The sequence below is a fragment of the Mandrillus leucophaeus genome, unplaced genomic scaffold (assembly GCF_000951045.1).
Source record: "Mandrillus leucophaeus isolate KB7577 unplaced genomic scaffold, Mleu.le_1.0 Scaffold222, whole genome shotgun sequence".
In the NCBI taxonomy this organism is placed as follows: Eukaryota; Metazoa; Chordata; class Mammalia; order Primates; family Cercopithecidae; genus Mandrillus; species Mandrillus leucophaeus.
In genome coordinates this window covers 3,002,534-3,021,515 of record NW_012102277.1, presented here as the reverse complement: position 1 = coordinate 3,021,515, position 18,982 = coordinate 3,002,534, and the positions used below count along the sequence as shown (strand labels likewise).

The 18,982-nt window shown below is 40.0% G+C and overlaps 1 protein-coding gene across 1 annotated transcript in view; it reads left to right on the top strand.

The window, feature by feature from the left end:
- Nucleotides 1-18,982, top strand: part of GEMIN5 (gem (nuclear organelle) associated protein 5) — a 49,947-nt gene that overhangs the window by 13,461 nt on the left and 17,504 nt on the right. Inside the window, 9 exon segments of the mRNA XM_011981272.1 lie at nt 1,809-1,897; nt 3,120-3,250; nt 5,228-5,301; nt 6,363-6,544; nt 10,755-10,894; nt 11,900-12,071; nt 15,643-15,870; nt 18,016-18,129; nt 18,835-18,957. Of these exon segments, the coding sequence (XP_011836662.1) occupies nt 1,809-1,897; nt 3,120-3,250; nt 5,228-5,301; nt 6,363-6,544; nt 10,755-10,894; nt 11,900-12,071; nt 15,643-15,870; nt 18,016-18,129; nt 18,835-18,957 (1,253 nt within the window).

The window sequence follows — 18,982 nt, the reverse complement described above, 5'->3', positions numbered from 1 at the left end:
AGTCTCCCCATTTTAAATGCACAAGAGGCATCTGTGACTAATGGCTACCTTATTGGACAACACTGTTCTAGACCAGGCGTTGGTGAGCCATGGTCCATGAATTAAGAATGGTTTTACCTTTTTAAGTGGCTGGAGAAATATCAAAAGAATATTTTATGACGTATGAAGATTAAATAAATCAGATTTCAGTGTCTGTAAGTAAAATTTTATTGTGACATGGCCACACTCCTTTGTTTACATTCTGTCTGGCTGCTTTCATACTACCACAGCAGAGTGGAGTAGTTGTGGCAGGGACCACATGGCTAGCAAAGCCTGAAATATTTACAGAAAAGGTTGGCCAGCCTCTGTCTTAGATCATTCATTTCTGAGTGAAAATCATTTACTGCAGAGCTGTCCTTTTTTTTTTTTTTTTTTTTCTTGAGACGGAGTTTCACACTTGTTGCCCAGGCTGGAGTACAGTGGTGCGATCTCAGCTCACCAAAACCTCCACCTTCCGGGTTCAAGCGATTCTCCTGCCTCAGTCTCTGGAGTAGCTGGGACTACAGGCACCTGCCACCACGCCCGGCTAATTTTTTGTATTTGTAGTAGAGATGGGGTTTCACAGTGTTCACCAGGATGGTCTCGATCTCCTGACCTCGTGATCCGCCCACCTCAGCCTCCCAAAGTGCTGGGATTACAGATGTGAGCCACTGTGCCTGGCTTTTTATGTGCAGTTCTCCAAGTACTCGTGTAGAACCTACATGCAGTTGACTATTTTCCTTTTTTAACTCTCAAATAAAACACTATTTTAAGGCCTGGCACGTTGGCTCACACCTGTAATCCCAGCACTTTGGGAGGCCGAGGTGGGTGGATCACGAGGTTAGGAGATCGAGACCATCCTGGCGAACACTGTGAAACCCCATCTCTACTAAAAATACAAAAAATTATCCAGGCATGGTGGCAGGTGCCTGTAGTCCCAGCTACTCCGGAGACTGAGGCAGAAGAATGGCGTGAACCCGGGAGGCGGCGCTTGCAGTGAGCGGAGATCGCGCCATTGCGCTCCAGCCTGGGATACAGAGCGAGACTCTGTCTCAAAAAAAGAAAAGAAATATGCTACAGTATAAATTAGCCTGTTTATAAAATATAAATTTCTTTTAGAAATTTTGATTTATTTTTTAGCATGATTACTGTAAATTTGTCAGATTAATGGAAGTAAGTCAGCTGCTAATTATTCATAGGCTCTGGAATTCTAAAATCATACAAAGAATGTATGATAATTTATGGTAAAAGAAATAACAGTACTGCCTGGTTTTTTCCTACAAAGTTAAGCATTCTCTACTGACACATCACATACTATTACCACAACAACCTTCAGAAATACTCTTAGGAGTATGCCTTCTTTAAAAGACAATCACAAACTGAAAATCTCTCTGCCCTGAAATCTTGTCTCAGTTTAAGAAATGTTAATGGCACAGAGTAAGTCTAAAATGACTTGTCATCTTTTATATGACTGTAAAGTGAATACATTTGGGTGTTGATAATATATGTTCTGGCTAGATGGGTAGGAGTAACATTTTTTGCAGGGGTAAGATATGTTTGGGACTTAATCATTTTGGTAGTAAATATCATTATTTGATATTTAAATATAATTTAAATGTAAATCTTATAATTAACAACTTTACATTTGGAGCAAGATATTGTTGAATTATTTTTCTCCAATTATTAGTAGTTACGTTTATAATGGGGACCTTTTAGAAGAAGATGGTCTGTTTTTCACTATGCCTTTTTGTTTAAATCTCCGTTTGTTCTCTCTCCCCGCTCTTCTAAAGGCCTCCACAGATTTCTAGCACATATCATAAGAAGACTGTATATACTTTAGCCTGGGGGCCACCAGTACCCCCCATGTCACTTGGTAAGTGTCTGAGCAATTCCCTAACGAATATGATAGTATTCTTCCTTCAGTTTAATCTTAAAATATTAAAGATGGAAAGAGTCATAAATGGTCTAGTGCACTGACTGCTTATGTCCCCAGGGGTTCATGAAGACAGTAGTGGCAGACGATAAATCACAGTTCCTGGGAGAAACCATTTACCCATAAGAAGCTTCCCCAAACTCACTAAAGCATTGTTTCTTCTATTTGATCGGAACTTTTTCATTGTATGTGTAGTTATCATGCTGGATCCTGATACCCAGTCTAATATTCTTCACTAAAACTTACTGTCACTTTTTAATTTTATCAGAATTAGAATGATACTTCAGTATATTAATGGAATAATATCTGTTTTCACCCACAGGAAAAGCAAACTTAGAGTTTCTGAAATGATCTCTTGCCTTTAATTCAGCATTCTACTCCTTTCCCTCTTCTAGCCCCTGAGCCTTGTCTTTCTATTTCTTATTCCTAAAGTAATGAGTCTTTTCTTTTAGCTTTTTAAATGAGTGTATTTATCAAAAGTCTCTGATAAACTTTTCTCTAACCATCTATGATGAAACATCTGTAAATGTCTATAGGAATTGCATTACATAGAGAGGATAAGTAGATTTATCATAACTCAAGTAGCATTAGAATTTGTAGTTCATTTATTCAACAGATGTTTACTGGATATGGATATTTGATTTGTGATCTACCGGTGGTAAAAGTAAAACTTGCACTTACAGAAACCCACCAGAATCACTGCTTGTTAAAAATGAAGAGGATTGCTGTGATACTAAGGAAATCACTGCTTTGATGACATCTCATTGTTATAAGACATAGAAAGTCCTACTGTGCTATATAATTCCCAAAGAGTACTCATTTCTGGAAGAAAAAGCAAATTCTCAGAAGCCTTGCTTTGAGAACATATATATTTGTTTTCTGATCCCAGCTTTTGGACCCCTGTTATTATGAATACCAGAAGAATGTTTAAAGCAGATATGTTGCATCACATAAATTAACCTAGAATTATAGTCGTATAGTTTTTTTACTTGCTCCCAACAACTGTGTTCAGATGGAAAGAACAGTGATTTTATTCCAGTGTATTAGAATGTTTCAAATATATAGTTCTTTTAAAACAACTATATAGTATGATATAGTCACACTACAGCAACAAATAGGCTGGTGAAGTACAAAACTGATAAGTTTCTTTTCTTATTTCATACAGGAGAAGGAGACAGACCTTCCCTTGCTTTGTACAGCTGTGGAGGAGAAGGGATTGTCTTACAGCATAACCCCTGGAAGCTTAGTGGAGAAGCCTTTGACATCAACAAACTCATCAGGGACACCAATTCAATCAAAGTGAGTTCTTGTGGTCCTAAAGTCTTTTCTTTCTACATCACAGATCCCTCTGGGTTTCCCATCCTGCAGAATAAATGATATTAGAGATTACCATCATCATAGTAAGTCAGATTTCTTAAATATTCTTATAAGGCTGTGCGTGAATTTGTGAGTTATGTATCTTAGGAGTCTTTATCCTTGAATAAAACAAAGAAGTACCTCTCAGACAGTGAGTATGAGGCAAAAAAAAAAAAAAAAAAAAAACAGAACCACGGAAACAAAAAAGGTTTGTCTCAATTGCAACAATGATTTATTATAAACTTTCAGGTGTTAGGTATAAAGCATCCTTTTCAGGCCAACTACTTTCACCAAAGTGATGCCGTGGTAAAAATAACATTAATATAGTGTCCAAATGCAACTGCGTGGTGTTTTACTCAAGACAAAATTGTCATTTTGTTTTTAATTTTCTGGTAAAATGATTTTAGATTTACACAAAGCTACGAAAATAATACACATAATTTGCTTATATCCTTTATCCAGATTCCCATGTTTAATTACATTTGCATTATCATTCTGTCAATATGCGCCAGAACTGTCTTTTAAAGTCATACCTTAAATGTTGAGATTTCCTTACCCTTTCTTTTCTTTTTTTTTTTTTTTTTTTTTTGGCAGAGTCTCGCTCTGTCACGTAGGCTGGAGTGCAGTGGCATGATCTTGGCTCACTGCGACCTCCGGCCTCCTAGGTTCATGAGATTCTCCTGCCTCAGCCTCCCAAGTATCTGGGACTGCAGGCATAGGCCACCATGCCCAGCTAATTTTTGTATTTTTAAGTAGAGATGGGGTTACACCATGTTGGCCAGGCTGGTTTTGAACTTCTGAGCTCAAGTGATCCACCTGCCTTGGCCTCCTTACCCCTTTCAAATGAGTATTTTTATTTATTTACTTACTTATTTTTTGAGACAGAGCCTCGTTCTGTCACTCAGGCTGGAGTGCGGTGATGCGATCTTGGCTCACTGCAGCCTCCACCTCCCGGATTTACGTGATTCTCATGTCTCAGCCACCTGAGTAGTTGGGATTACAAGCACGTGCCAAGCCTGGCTAATTTTTGTGTCTTTAGTAGAGACAGGGTTTCACCATGTTGACCAGGCTCTGGTCTCGGACTCCTGGCCTCAAGTGATCCACCCACCTTGGCCTCCCAAAGTGCTGGGATTATAGGCATGAGCCACCATGCCCAGCCCCAGTGAGCATTTTTATATTGTTGCTCGTTACTTTTATGGCTAGTATAAAACTAACATTTAGTTATAAATTGAATTGTCTATTATATTCCCTCATTGTCTTTAATTTTATCTAAACATTAACATTCAGCAATGAATAAAAGAGACAAAATTCCTGTTCCTAAGACTTTTAGTTTATTAACACTTGAATGTGTGGATCAGAAGTTCATACTAGGAGTCTGAACTGGAAATAGAAATTTGGAATCCCTTCACAGTAATGATAGATGAAGAAGCTGTGGGCATGTATGAGTGGGCTAAAGAGACAATTAACAAGAGAAGAAGGCCCAGGCAGCCTTGGGGAACACCAGCATATAGATATGTGAGGGAAATGATTCAGGGAAAGAAGCTTTGAAGGGATAGAAAACAAGGAGAGTCTATATAGCTTTCTTTAAGGACCCATGGTCCCCATGTTGTCAAAGCTGATGGGCACAGATCAGTTTAATTAAGTATATATTTCACAAGGTTAAGCATTGTAAACATTTAGTACTTTTTGGCCTTGGGGGTTTTTTGTTTTGTTTTGTTTTGTTTTTTTGACCCAGTTAGGAAATGAGAATTAGAATGCGTGTTCTTAGTAATCCTTTGACTAATTATGTAGATTATTTACAAGAATAGCTGTTGTATAATTAAAACGTTTTTAAACTCTAGGGTTTTTTTTTTCCTCATGCTGTCATTGTTGATTTGTGAGATATGTTTATAATCAAGATTGGTTTGTTCTGCTTTCTAGTACAAATTGCCTGTACACACAGAGATAAGTTGGAAAGCAGATGGCAAAATCATGGCTCTTGGCAATGAAGATGGGTATGTATTTGCTTCTTTAAGATACAAAAATTTGTGATTGCACATATATTTGATCACAAGCTGACTAATACCGTCTGTAACGTTAGCTGGGGAGTCCCAGTTGTATTTGGTATTTTGATTTATTCTTGATATCCTCTGCTGATCTGGGAGTGCCCTGTGTCTTTGAGAACTACAGAATTATTTAGATATTTTCGGTCCATTGAGAGTATTTGACTACACTGTATTCTGGCTGTCTTGTGCCTCACAAAACGGTCACCTCCTATGTTGAACTGCCTAAATCTCACTCCATTTGTTTAAAGTAAGCCTAGTCAGAAATGCTTTTTAGGTCTATGTCCTGACCAGTGTTAATCATAGTAACACAGTCCTAATTCAGCCATTGATCTGTTAATTCTTTTAGCTTCTCCCTATCATCATTTGTCATGAAGGCCTGATGAACACAATTTTATCAAGCATCGTTAGAATGCTAGGAGATTGTTACACTGAGGTAGTGTGGAAAGTTAAAAATTTTTTTTAATTAGTTTTTTTTTTTTTTAAGAGGGAGTCTCGCTCTGTCACCCAGGCTGGAGTGCAGTGGCGCGATCTCAGCTTGCTGCAAGCTCTGCCTCCTGGGTTCACGCCATTCTCCTGCCTCAACCTCCCAAGTAACTGGGACTGCAGGTGCCCGCCACCTGCCTGGCTAATTTTTTTGTATTTTTAGTAGAGATGGGGTTTCACCGTGTTAGCCAAGATGGTCTCGATCTCCTGACCTCATGATCCGCCCACCTCAGCCTCCCAAAGTGCTGGGATTACAGTCGTGAGCCACCGCGCCCAGCCAAAAATTAATTTTTTTAAGAAAAGAATTGTTAGGATATTGCTAGAATTTTTAAAAGCTGATTATACTTTTTGGAGAATAACTTTTTATACTTGATTTTTTATGAGAGAATGATCTTTGCAGTAATAGAAAGGGTTATCCTTTTCTACCTCATCTTTCCTTGACTGATGGAATGAGGGAGCTACTGTTTGCACTGTAACTTGTAATTTGATCATCCATCTTTCTTGTTTTGATGTGTTTCTTATTCCAGATCAATAGAAATATTTCAGGTTCCCAACCTGAAACTGATCTGTACTATCCAACAACATCACAAGCTTGTGAATACCATTAGCTGGCATCATGAGCATGGCAGCCAGCCAGAGCTGAGCTATCTGATGGCCTCTGGCTCCAACAATGCAGTCATTTATGTGCACAACCTGAAGACTGTCATAGGTAACTTTGGTTTCTTTCATACTGGGAATGATACCGTTTGTTCAGCTACTTTCCATTCTAATCTTTGTCACTTTTTACTTTATTTTTGACATTATAATAAATATTATTTTTACTGTGTTTTCTGTTTCAAAAGTAATAGATTCATCTTATTTTAAAATTCTTTCAAACATGACAAAACTGGTAACAGAAGCTGAAGTTGGCCAGGCACAGTTGCTCACACCTGTAATCCCAGCACTTTGGGAGGCCACAGCGAGATTACTTGTGGCCAGGATTTTGAGACCAGCCTGTTAAACAGTGAGGCTCTGTCTCTACAGAAAATTAAAAATAAAAAACAAATTTGCCAGGTTAGAGGTGCACGCCTGTAGTCCCAGCTACTTGGGAGGCTGAGCTGGGAGAATCATTTGATCCCAGGAGTTGGAGGCTGCAGTGAGCTATATTTGTGCCACTGCACCCTAGCCTGGGTGACAGAGCACACCCTATCTCAAAAAAGAAAGAAAAAAAATAAAGTTAAAAAAATTATAAGATAAAATCTTATTCAATAACCATTGTTACTAGTTTGCTGCATGTTTTCTCTAGATTTTATAAAGTCATAGCCTACATATGTATATACATTAGTATATGTTAATAGGTTTGCCCTCCTGTGTACTTGTGTGAAAGAATAATCTTTGTTCCTAGCTAAAAAGAAATTACTATATATAATATATACTGCTTGCAGTTTTTTTCTCTAAATTTATAATGTTTATCATGGACATCTTTTTATGTCAGTGCATAAGGATCTATTTTGCTGTTATTAACAAATATCTGTTGGCCAGGCACAGTAGCTCATACCTGTAATCCTAGTACTTTGGAAGGCCATAGTGGAAGGATAGTTTGAGACCAGGAGTTTGAAACCAGCCTGGGCAATGTAGTGAGACCCCATCTATACAAAAAATAAAAATTAAAAAAAAAAAAATTATCTGTTCATTCCATTATATGGGAATACCATAATTTATCCATTCCACAATTGAATGACCTTCAAATTATTTATTTATTTTTTTTACAATTTCAGTATTATTACAGTAAACTGCCTTATACATATATTTTCATGAACATGGTTGAATCATTTTCGTACAGAAAATTCTAGAAGTGGAATTGCTAGGTAAAAGAATATAGTTTTTTATAGTTATTGTTAAGCAGCTCTCCAAAAACATTATGCCATTTAATACTTCCTCCAGCAGTTTTTGAGTGTTACACACAAACACAGGACATATTCTTCATTCCCGTGTTTGATTGCACCTGATTCTTAAAATCCTGTGAGGGTGATAGGTAATGTTATCCTCATTTTCCCAGTGATTAAACTGAGGCCCAGAAAGGTTAACTAACTTATTCGAGCAAGTATCATCGCTAATGTATGATAGAGCCTAGTTTCAACTTTAGAGTGTCTAATTGCAGTGTCTGTATGTGTTCTAGCAAGTCCTATTCCATGCTTAATGAGTTAACTTTCTTTTCTTTTTTTTTTTTTTGAGTTGGAGTCTTGCTCTGTCACCAGGCTGAAGTGCAGTGGGACAATGTCGGCTCACTGCAACCTCCACCTTTCAGGTCCAAGCGATTCTCCTGCCTCAACCTCCCAAGTAGCTGGGACTACAGGCACGCGCCACCATGCCTGGCTAACTTTTTGTATTTTAGTCGAGACAGGGTTTCGCCGCGTTGGTCAGGCTGGTCTCAAACTTCAACCTCAGGTGATCTGCCTGCCTTGGCCTCCCAAAGTGCTGGGACTACAGGCATGAGCCACTGCGCCTGGCCTATAGTGAGTTAATCTTCATATGGGTATGATTTATTCCATAAGGAACCTTAAGTTTCATTGAGGCCCCTTCGGCGCCTGGGAAAACCATAGTAGGTGGTCATAAGAGCCATTTTTAAATATGAGTGAAGTGGGATTACTTTTTTTTCTATTATGAAGAAATTATAATCTGACACTAAACTGTTTTCAGAGTGCTAGAAAATATGTGCTCTCAGCCATAGTGAAAATAGTTACATTCTTTATTTCTCTGGAATTTACTTCAGTAGTTTTCAAAGAATCCTATGTGTAACAAGAAAAAATATTTTTGGTTCTAGTAGTGACTCTTACTGAGTTAAAAGCCATATGGAAAATGTATTAAAATGTAGATGTATTTTCCTAGTAATAAATAGTGACAGTATATAACTAATGAACTTAGGTTAGAAAGCTGATTCTGGTCCTTACGACTATTATTGGGATTCTAAATTAATCATCTACTTCGTATCATATCTACTAAATAATAGAGAAAGGAAGAAAACTGGCAGAATCCATTTCATTTAATTTTTACCTTCTTATTTTGAAATAATTTAGACTTAGAGGAAAGTTACAAAAATTGTACAAAGAAATCTCATATTTTTTCCTATTAATAGTTGCAGCAATTTTTGATGTGTTATCATATTGGCTTTATTCTATGTGCGTGTGTGTATATAGTTTTTCCTACCCATTACCAGTTTGTTAGTTTAACTTAATGTACAAGAGTTTCATCTCTCCCTTAAAATATATACACCTATTATTTGTCAATTTAAACAAATAGTTTAGGCTAGGCGTGGTAGCTTATTCCTATAATCCAAACACTTTAGGAGGCCATGGCAGAATGATCACTTGAGGCCAGGAGTTCGGGACCATCCTGAGCAATGTAGCAAAACCCCATCTCTACAAAAGTTTTAAAAATTAGCTGGACATGATGGGTACCTATAGGCCCAGTTACTCACAGGCTGAGGTGGGAGGATCCCTTCAGCCCAGGAGTTGGAGGCTGCAGTTAGCTATGACTATGTCACTGTACTCCACCCTTGGCCATAGATAGAGTAAGACCTAAGCTCTTTTAAAAAAAATAAAATAATTTAATCAGCCACCCATATCCTAGTTGTGTCAGTTGATCCAATAATGTCCTTAATAGTAGTTCTTTTTTTCTGCAGCGCAAATTCAAACACAAGATCACCTATTTGCATTTTGTTGTCATATCTCTTTAGTCTCCTTTCATCTGTAATAATTTCTCAGCCTTTTAAAAATTATTTAGGCCAGGCGTGGTGGCTCACGCCTATAATCCTAGCACTTTGGGAGGCCAAGATGGGCGGATCGCCTGAAGTCAGGAGTTCGAGACCAGCCTGGCCAACATGGTAAAACCCCATCTCTACTAAAAATACAAAACTTAGCTGGGTGAAACTGGGTGAAACTAAGAGTGAAACTCCGTCTCAAAAAAAAAAAAAAAAAAGTATGTATTTATTTTTTAGAAACTGGGTGTCATTGTATTGTTCAGGCTGGAGTGTAGTGGTGCAGTTATAGCTCACGACAGCCTCCAACTCCTGGGCTCAAACCATCCTCCCACCTCAGCCTCCTGAGTAGCTGGTACTACAGGCGGACACCACAATGCCTGGCTAGGTTGGTTTTTGGTTTTTGTGTTTTTCCTTTTTTTTTTCAGTCTCACTCTGACACCCAGGCTGGAGTTCAGTGGCATGATCTCAGCTCACTGCAACTTCTGCCTCCCAGGCTCAAGCAATCCACCCATCTCAGCCTCCCACGTAGCTGGGACTATAGGTGTGCACCAACACACCCGGGTAATTTTTGTATTTTAGTAGAGTCAGGGTTTCTGCAGGCTGGTCTTGAACTCCTGAACTCAAGCAATTTGCCCACCTTGGCCTCCCAAAGTGCTGGGATTATAGGCGTAAGCCAACACACCTGGCCAAGCCAGACTTTTTAAAATCGTATGTGACATTTTTGAGGAAGATAGGGCATTCGTTTTGTAGATGCTTTCTCATTTTGCATTTGTCTGGTATTTTCTCATGACTGTATTCAAATTCCACATTTTAGCTAGAATATCCTCTAAGTGATAATGAGACCTAACACTTCTCATGGTAATCTATATGCTAAGCACTGTGGATGTGCCCACACTCTTAATAACTAACAATGTTGCCTGCTAAAACTCACCTAGACTTGGGAGGCTGAGGCAGGAGAATTGCTTGAACCCGGGAGGCAGAGGTTGCAGTGAGCCAAGATCGCGCCATTGCACTCCAGCCTGAGCAACAAGAGTGAAACTCCATCTCAAAAAAAAATCACCTGGAAAATGTATGGCAAAATCTTGATTCTTGCCATGTGAATGCCTTCCTGGATGTACTTTTTGTTTTGTTTTTTTGTTATTATTAGTAGTAGCAGTGATGTCTCTCCCTTGCCTTTTAGAGAGCAGCCCTGAGTCTCCAGTGACCATTACGGAGCCCTACCGCACCCTCTCGGGGCATACGGCCAAGATTACCAGTGTGGCGTGGAGCCCACATCATGATGGAAGGCTGGTATCTGCTTCCTATGATGGTACAGCCCAGGTACTATTGTGTCCTTGTCCCTGTGGGTCCCTCACTGTGTACTCTAACAAATTCTTTCGTCTTTTCCCCTGGTTGTGAACAGGTTTTGCCTCCCCCATTATCATCTACAGAAGGAGATTTTCTGGCTTTATTTTAGTTTCTTTCATTCCACATAACTGGGCCTTCAGCAGGCTAAGACTGGGGTTTTTTTACTTAGATGAAGGGGAAAGTATTGATAGGAACTAGCTAACTCTAACATTTTTACAGATTTCATTCTGACTCCCTGTCAGTATGGTGGACTAATATATATGCAAAGTACTCTCTTCTGTTCAGACACTGAAATGTTGGCTAAAAATCACAAAACAATTTTTAATAATAAATTGTTAAGTCAGAAATGTCCAAGTTCTAAATAAATAAAGATGAAATGCCAGGCCAGATCTATGACGAGGACTTCTGGATATCAGAACTAGAATAGGTGTTAGGAGCTGGGGACCTAACACCCGTGATGTCTGTCTCTCTCAGTGTTGAGTTGTAATTGAACTATCTGCACAAAGCTAAGAGTCGCAAAGGGCTGCCTTCTGTGAAACTGAGTTCAGAATAATTCAAGAAATAGAAAGGAGGTTGGCCAATTACTCAAGGAATTGGAGACAAAAGAATCATCTATGAGAAATTAGAACTCTAATTTCTGTACTAGATGTGGGTTATTTTCTTCATGATACCAAAATCTCAAGCCCAAAAGTTAACATACAGTTTTGATTCGAGACAGTGGAATCCATAGGACACCAGTAGAAGCTCATTCAAAATCATCCCCGTAGGAATGTCTATACATCTCCGAGCACAGAAGTCTCTCACAGGAAGTAGTACTCTTCTGAAATCGAACTTCTAAGAGAAAACTCCAAATCATGTGAGGAAATAAGAGGCTGCAGATTGTTTTTTGTTTGTTTTTGTTTTTTAGTTAGAAAACATACCCCCCAAACAATAGAATAACCAGAAAATGTCTATTCGGCCATGTGCTTTTGGGTTTAGGTGTGGGATGCTCTCCGGGAAGAGCCCCTGTGCAATTTCCGAGGACATCGAGGTCGACTGCTTTGTGTGACGTGGTCTCCTTTGGATCCAGACTGCATCTATTCAGGGGCAGATGACTTTTGTGTGCACAAGTGGCTCACTTGCATGCAAGATCATTCCCGGCCTCCTCAAGGTCAGTCAGAATCTAGAGCTTATTTAATTCTTGTTCTCCCTTTCTTAATAATTGAGTTGATCAGGATTGAGCAAGGAAGACATTCATGTAGGGCATTAGTGTCAGTATGGCAGGTATCTGAGCCTAAGCAAGAAGGCTTGAGAACATCACCACCCACAATAGGAAAGAGCATACCTGGCACTCAGATCTTGGTTTCTTTTTTGAGACAGAGTCTCGCTGTGTTGCCCAGACTGGAATGTAGTGGCGTGATCTTGGCTCACTGCAGCCTCCATCTCCTGGGTTAAAGCGATTCTCGCACCTTGACCTCCCTAGTAGCTGGAACTAAAGGTGTGCACTACTACGCCTGACTAATTTTTTTGTATTTTTAGTAGAGATGGGGTCTAGCCATGTTGGCCAGGCTGATCTCAAACTCCTGGCCTCAAGTGATCTGCCCACCAGCCTCCCAAAGTGCTGGGATTACAGGCATGAGCCACCGTGCCCAGCCCAAATCTTGGTTTCTAAATGACATTCTCCACTAAAAGTGTCCATGGTTTCTTGGATAAATGGCTCTTTCCGGACTGGGACAGGAAGAATACAAACTGAACCTGGAATATTCTTATGCCACAAAGGAAGGCAGTACTCAAAGAATTCAGGAGACATGTCAAAAGGACAAAAGAAACAGCTTCAAGAGGCTCCCACTGACCAAATCTGGGACAATTGTTGAAAATAAAGTAAGAGGAAAATTCCATTTCTGGCTAAGAAAGATTAATTGGTATCAGACTTGCCATAAGCAACTAGAAAGCTAGACAAAATATATTAAGCAACTGCTGGGCACAGTGGGTCATGTCTATATTCCCAGCACTTTGGGAAGCCAAAGCTAGAGGATCACTTAAGGCCAGGAGTTTGAGACCAGCCTGGCAACAGCGCAAGATCCCATCTCTACCAAAAATTACAAAATAAAAGCAAATAGGAAAAATTGGCCAAGCATGGTGGCTCACTCCTATAATCCCAACACTTTGGGATGCCGAGGCAGGAGGATGGCTTAAGTCCAGGAGTTCAGGACTAGCCTGGGCAACATAGGGAGACATTGTCTCTGTGAAATAATTTTTTTTTTTTTTTAAATGAAAGAATATATTCAGCAACTAGAAATTTACACCCAAAGAAATGAAATATGTCCACATAAAGACTTGTAAAAGAATGTTCATAGTAGCTTTATCTGTGATGACCAAAAACTGATAACAATCCAAATGTCCATCATCAGATAAATGAATTAATTGCAGTATATTTCTACAGTAGGCTTCTACTCCACAATAAAAAGAAGCTAACAACTGATAAAGAACAAAACTGATGAATCTAGAAAAACATTATGCCAAGCAGAAGCAGCTAGGCACAAAAGACTACATACTGTCTAATTCTGTTTATGTGAAATTCTTTTTTTTTTTTTTTTTTTTTTTTGAAACTCTGTCACCCAGCCTGGAGTGCAATGGCGCACTCTTGGCTCACTGCAACCTCCACCCTCCAGGTTCAAGCAATTCTCCCGCCTCAGCCTCCTGAGTAGCTGTGTCTACAGGTGCGTGCCTCCTCGCCTGGTTATTTTTTGTGTTTTTAGTAGAGACAGGGATTCACCATGTTGGCCAGGCTGAGATTGAACTCCTGACCTCAGGTGATCTGCCCACCTCAGTCTCCCAAAGTGCTGGGATTATAGGCGTGAGCCACTGCACCTGGTGTATGTGAAATTCTTCAACAGGCAAAACTAAACCTCAGTGAGAGCAAATTAGTGATTGCCTAGGGCTCAAGCAGGGGGTATGTCTTACCACAAAGAGGCTTGATGGAAATATTAGATTGGTACAAAAGTAATTGTGGTAGGGTGATGTGACTACATACATCTGTCACAGCTCATCAACGTATTAAAAAATGGGTGTATTTTATTATATTACCCCTCAATAAAGATGATTTTAAAGTAAGCAAAGGATAAAAACCTTAAAATGTAAATGTAGAAACCTTAAAAATGAAAATAGAATAGTAATGGAAGAATTCCTGAGTCCAGACTGGTACAATAAATGGGAGAAGCACAAGCTCTTCCTTGTGGTAGGATGCCAACTGGATGTCAAGCTCTTCCTTGTGGTAGAATGTAGAGTGAAGTCCTGGAATTAGAAGTTCACCCTGTGGGCCAGGTGCAGCAGCTCACGTCTGTAATCCCAGCACTTTGGGAGGTGAGCTGATCACTTGAGCCCAGGAGTTTAATACCAGCCTGGCCAACATGACAAAACCCCGCCTCTACAAAAAAAAAAAAAAAAAAAAGTTCAAAAATTACCCAGGCATGGTATTGCACACCTGTAGTCCCAGCTGTTCAAGAGGCTGAGGCAGGAGGATTGATTGAGCCTGGAAGGTCAAGGCTGCCGTGAACTGAGATTCTGCCACTGTACTCCAGCCCAGACAACAGAGCAAGAGCCTGTCTCAAAAAAAAAGAAAAAACAAACTCACTATTTGGCAGTCATCGTGGTAACAATTTTTAATCAAGAAACATCCGTGAATACTAAAACTAGTAGATGCAAATACCTAGTAGTTAAACAGGGGAAATACCCTTTTAGGGAGTAACTTGCAAGACAGCCCCTTAATCAAGTGATCAAAGTAAGCCAAATGGGACAAATAAAAATTAGCTGCTACCTCATAGATTGCCCTGGATGAACACAGCAGCACTAATGTGCATTCCAGCTAAAGATGCATACCCTAGATCTAGTCATGAAAAACATCTGACAGACCTAAATTGAGGGAAATTGGACAAAATAACTGTCCTGTAATCTTCAGAAGTTTCAAATTATGAAAGTCAAAGGAAAACCATGCAACTAACTGTTCCAGGCTGAAGGGAACCAGAAAGGCATGACAACCAAATGTACTGTGATCCTCGATTGATTCCTTTTGCTATAAAAGACATCTGGGTAGGCCGGGCATGTGGCTCACGCCTGTAATCTCAGCACTTTGGGAGGCCAAGGTGGGCAGATCACCTGAGGTCAGGAGTTTGAGACCAGCCTGACCAACATGGTGAAACTCCGTCTCTACTAAAAATACAAAACTTAGCTGGGCGTGGTGGCGCGTGCCTGTAATTCCAGCTACTCAGGAGGCTGAGGCAGGAGAATCGCTTGAACCTGGGAGGCAGAGGTTGCGGTGAGCCAAGATCACGCCATTGCACTCCAGCCCGGGCAAGAAGAATGAAACTCTGTCTCAAAAAAAAAAAAAAGACATCTGGGTAAAATTGGCAGAACTTAGAGTGTACGGAGTAGATAGCAGTAATAAGTCATGTTAATTTCTTGATTTCCGTGGTTGTACTATGGTGATGTTGGAGCATGTCCTTGTTCATAAGACACACACTAAAATATTTGGGTGTTGTTGGGCATCATGTTTATGATTTAATGAAATCTCAAAAGCGTTTGGTTAATATTGTGATAATGTAACTCTGAAAGTTCATTGGGAAGGAAGGGAATGGGTTAAAATGCTATTAAAGAGTAATGAGATATTGGAGTTTACCACCTAGAGTGTCTTTTAACCAAGAATGTATACTTTAGTCTGTCCTTCTTTATTGTGACCCTTGTAGGCAAAAAAAGTATTGAATTAGAGAAAAAACGGCTCTCTCAACCTAAGTCAAAGCCCAAAAAGAAGAAAAAGCCCACCTTGAGAACTCCTGTAAAGCTGGAATCGATTGATGGAAATGAAGAAGAGAGCATGAAGGAGAACTTGGGACCTGTGGAGAATGGTGTGTCAGACCAAGAAGGGGAGGAGGAAGCACGGGAGCCGGAATTACCCTGTGGCCTCGCTCCAGCGGGTATGTGGCAGAATCCTGGGTGTCACTGGGATTTCGTGGTCATGTCTAGGAGACTAAGCTAGGTCCTTACTCAGTTTGAAACTTCGCTGTTCCCATTTTTCCAACTCTTGGAAACAGCATTAGTTTTGTTTTTGTTTTGTTTTGTTTTTTCCAAGCTTTATTCAAGTCTCTAAAATAAACATCTTTGAAGTTTTAAAAGGATTCTAGTGGATGTTTGCAGTGGAAATAGTAAAGTTCTATAGAGAAAACTTCTTATTTACCTTGAGTGAGGTAAAACCATGGGACAAAGTGAAGCTTGGGTAGTTGTGTACATAGGAACTTACATGGGAAAAGTTTTAACAGTATGACATCAGTGGCCACATTTGGTGAAAGAAACCACTGTCCCTGTTACAAATGTCTGACCTAGAAGCTACCACCACTGTGGGATCTTGCAAGCTCTCAAACCCTCTTACCTGGAGTTTGTACGTGGCTTTCTGTCTTCTCACAGAAAAAAATGTGTGGAATGGTTATTAGTTTCTTCTAGTGAGTTAAGCTATAGTGGTGGTTCTCAGATTTATCACAAAACAGTGTTCTATCACTAACAGAAAAACTGTTCTTAGGTAAAAATTTTAGCACTCTTTATTTTGTACCTTACCTTAAAGTATTACCTTAAATATCTGGTCCCTGTTAAAATAAATTGTTAAATAGCAAACATTGTAAGCAGAAGCAATGACTCATGCTCAATTCTAAAACAGAATACATTGATGTGACAGAATTAAAATGACTAGAATATAGGATACAAGGCATTCCTGATGCTCTCCATCCCAAGGGATAGCTGTTAGACACATAGTTGGGGTAAATAAAGAGCAAAAGCCTAATGGATTTATTATTTTGGCTCATCAAAATGCTTTTCTAGTCGGGTACAGTGGCACATACCTCTAGTCCCAGCTGCTCAGGAGGCTGAGGCAGGAGGACCGCTTGAGGCCAGCCTGGGCAACACAGCAAGATCCTACATCTCTTTATTTTTCTTTTTTTAAAGAACCTTTCTTTCACAAAATGGCTATACAAAACATGGATCAACAAGTTGTTTCTAAAAAGTTATTGTGCTCAGGATTGTGATACCATATTGCATACACCTAGTATTCTCTATTATTAAAGTTACTCCTTGTTAGTATAATTAAATATGCAATTAGTACTTTATGACCTAAAAATGTAAAAAGTGCTTTGTCACTTGAGCAAAGTATAGGAACTCCTTGGCTTATGGTGTAAAGTTGTTGAGGTCTGGAAGCTTTTTCCTTAGTCAAAGTTCAAAGTAAGGCAGGCATGGTGGTTCATGCCTGTAATCCCAGCACTATGGGAGGCCAAGGAAGGAGACTCGCATCAGCCCAGGAGCTTGAGACTAGCCTAAGCAGCATAGGGAACCCCCATCTCTGCACAAAATGTAAAAATTGCCAAGATAATGGCTTATGCCTATAGTCCTAGCCACTCTGGGAAACTGAGGAGGGGAGGGTCACCTGAGCCCAGGAGGTTAAGGCCTCAGTGACTGATCACACCACTACACTCCAGCCTGGGCAACAGAGTTATACCTTATCTCTAACCAAAAAAAAAAGAAAAAACAGTTCAAAGTAAGCCGGGAGCGGTGGCTTACGCTTGTAATCCCAGCACTTCGGGAGGCTGAGGCGGGTGGATCACCTGAGGTCAGGAGTTTGAGACCACCCTGGCCAACATGGCAAAACCTCGTCTCTACTAAAAATATGAAAATTGGCCAGGCATGGTGGCTTATGCCTGTAGTCCCAGCTACTGACGAGGCTCAGGCAGGAGAATTGCTTGGACCTAGGAGGCAGAGCTTGCAGTGAGCCGAGATCGCACCACTGAGTTCTAGCCTGGGCGACAGAGTGAGACTTCGTGTCAAAAAAAAAAAAAAAACCCAAAGTAATAGACATACAGATTCCTGAAAACAGCTAGTTTGGGAGATGGGGAAGGGAAAACTATCCCTACTTCCCTTCCAATGTATTTTATCTCAAAAGTTTTGGTAATAGATGAATTGATTGTGTTGCTGAGCTTGGAATGGCTCTTAATTTTTAAAAAGAACTGAAATTCTGTATTATTTTTATCCTCAACTTTTTTTTTCCTTTTTCCCCCATGATGTAGTTTCTAGAGAACCAGTTATCAGAGAACCAGTTATCTGCACTCCGGTTTCCTCAGGCTTTGAAAAGTCAAAAGTCACCATTAATAACAAAGTCATTTTACTGAAAAAGGAGCCACCAAAAGAGAAGCCAGGTTGGTATCTAGTAATTAAAATACAGTATTTTGTTAAAGTAGCCCAAAATATTACATGCAACTGTCAAAAAACAGTGTGGTTTCTTGTTTGTTTTTTTAGGTTCAAAATATTTGTGGGTTTTCTGATTATGGGTTTTTTGTTTGTTTTTTGTTTGAGATAGATTTTCACTCCAGTCGCCCAGGCTAGAGTGCAGTGGCGCACTCTCGACTCACTATGAACTCCACCTCCCGGGCTCAAGCGATCCTCCTGCCTCAGCCTCCCGAGTAGCTGGGATTACAGGCACCTGCCACCACGCCCAGCTAATTTTTGTAGAGGTGGGGATTCACCATGTTGGCCAGGCTGGTCTCGAACTCCTGGCCTCAAGTGATCCGCCCGCCTCAGCCTCCCAAAGTGCTGGGATTACATTCATGAGCCACTGCACCCAGCCTTCCATTTTGGGTCATGCTTTTGAATTTTTTTTTAGCACTTGCTGAAATGTTTTGCAGTTGTTGATATTGCATCATAAATGTTAGCAAGAGCGTTTTTGTGTGTATTGTGAACAATGCCCCCAGCAAATTTATTTTGAAAGCTTCTTTATTAGGAGGAGGAACTTTCTGTGCCTGTGGCGTCATCCTGCCAGTAGGTTACAGTCACACAATAGGCATTCCGTTTTATGTTTCTGATCAGCTCTCCTTCAGATAGTGTGTACTTTTATTACATTTCAGAAGCCTTAATCAAGAAGAGAAAAGCTCGTTCCTTGCTTCCCCTGAGTACAAGCCTGGACCACAGATCCAAAGAGGAGCTTCATCAGGACTGTTTGGTACTAGCAACTGCAAAGCACTCCAAAGGTACAAAAATGTACTGCCTTGGCCC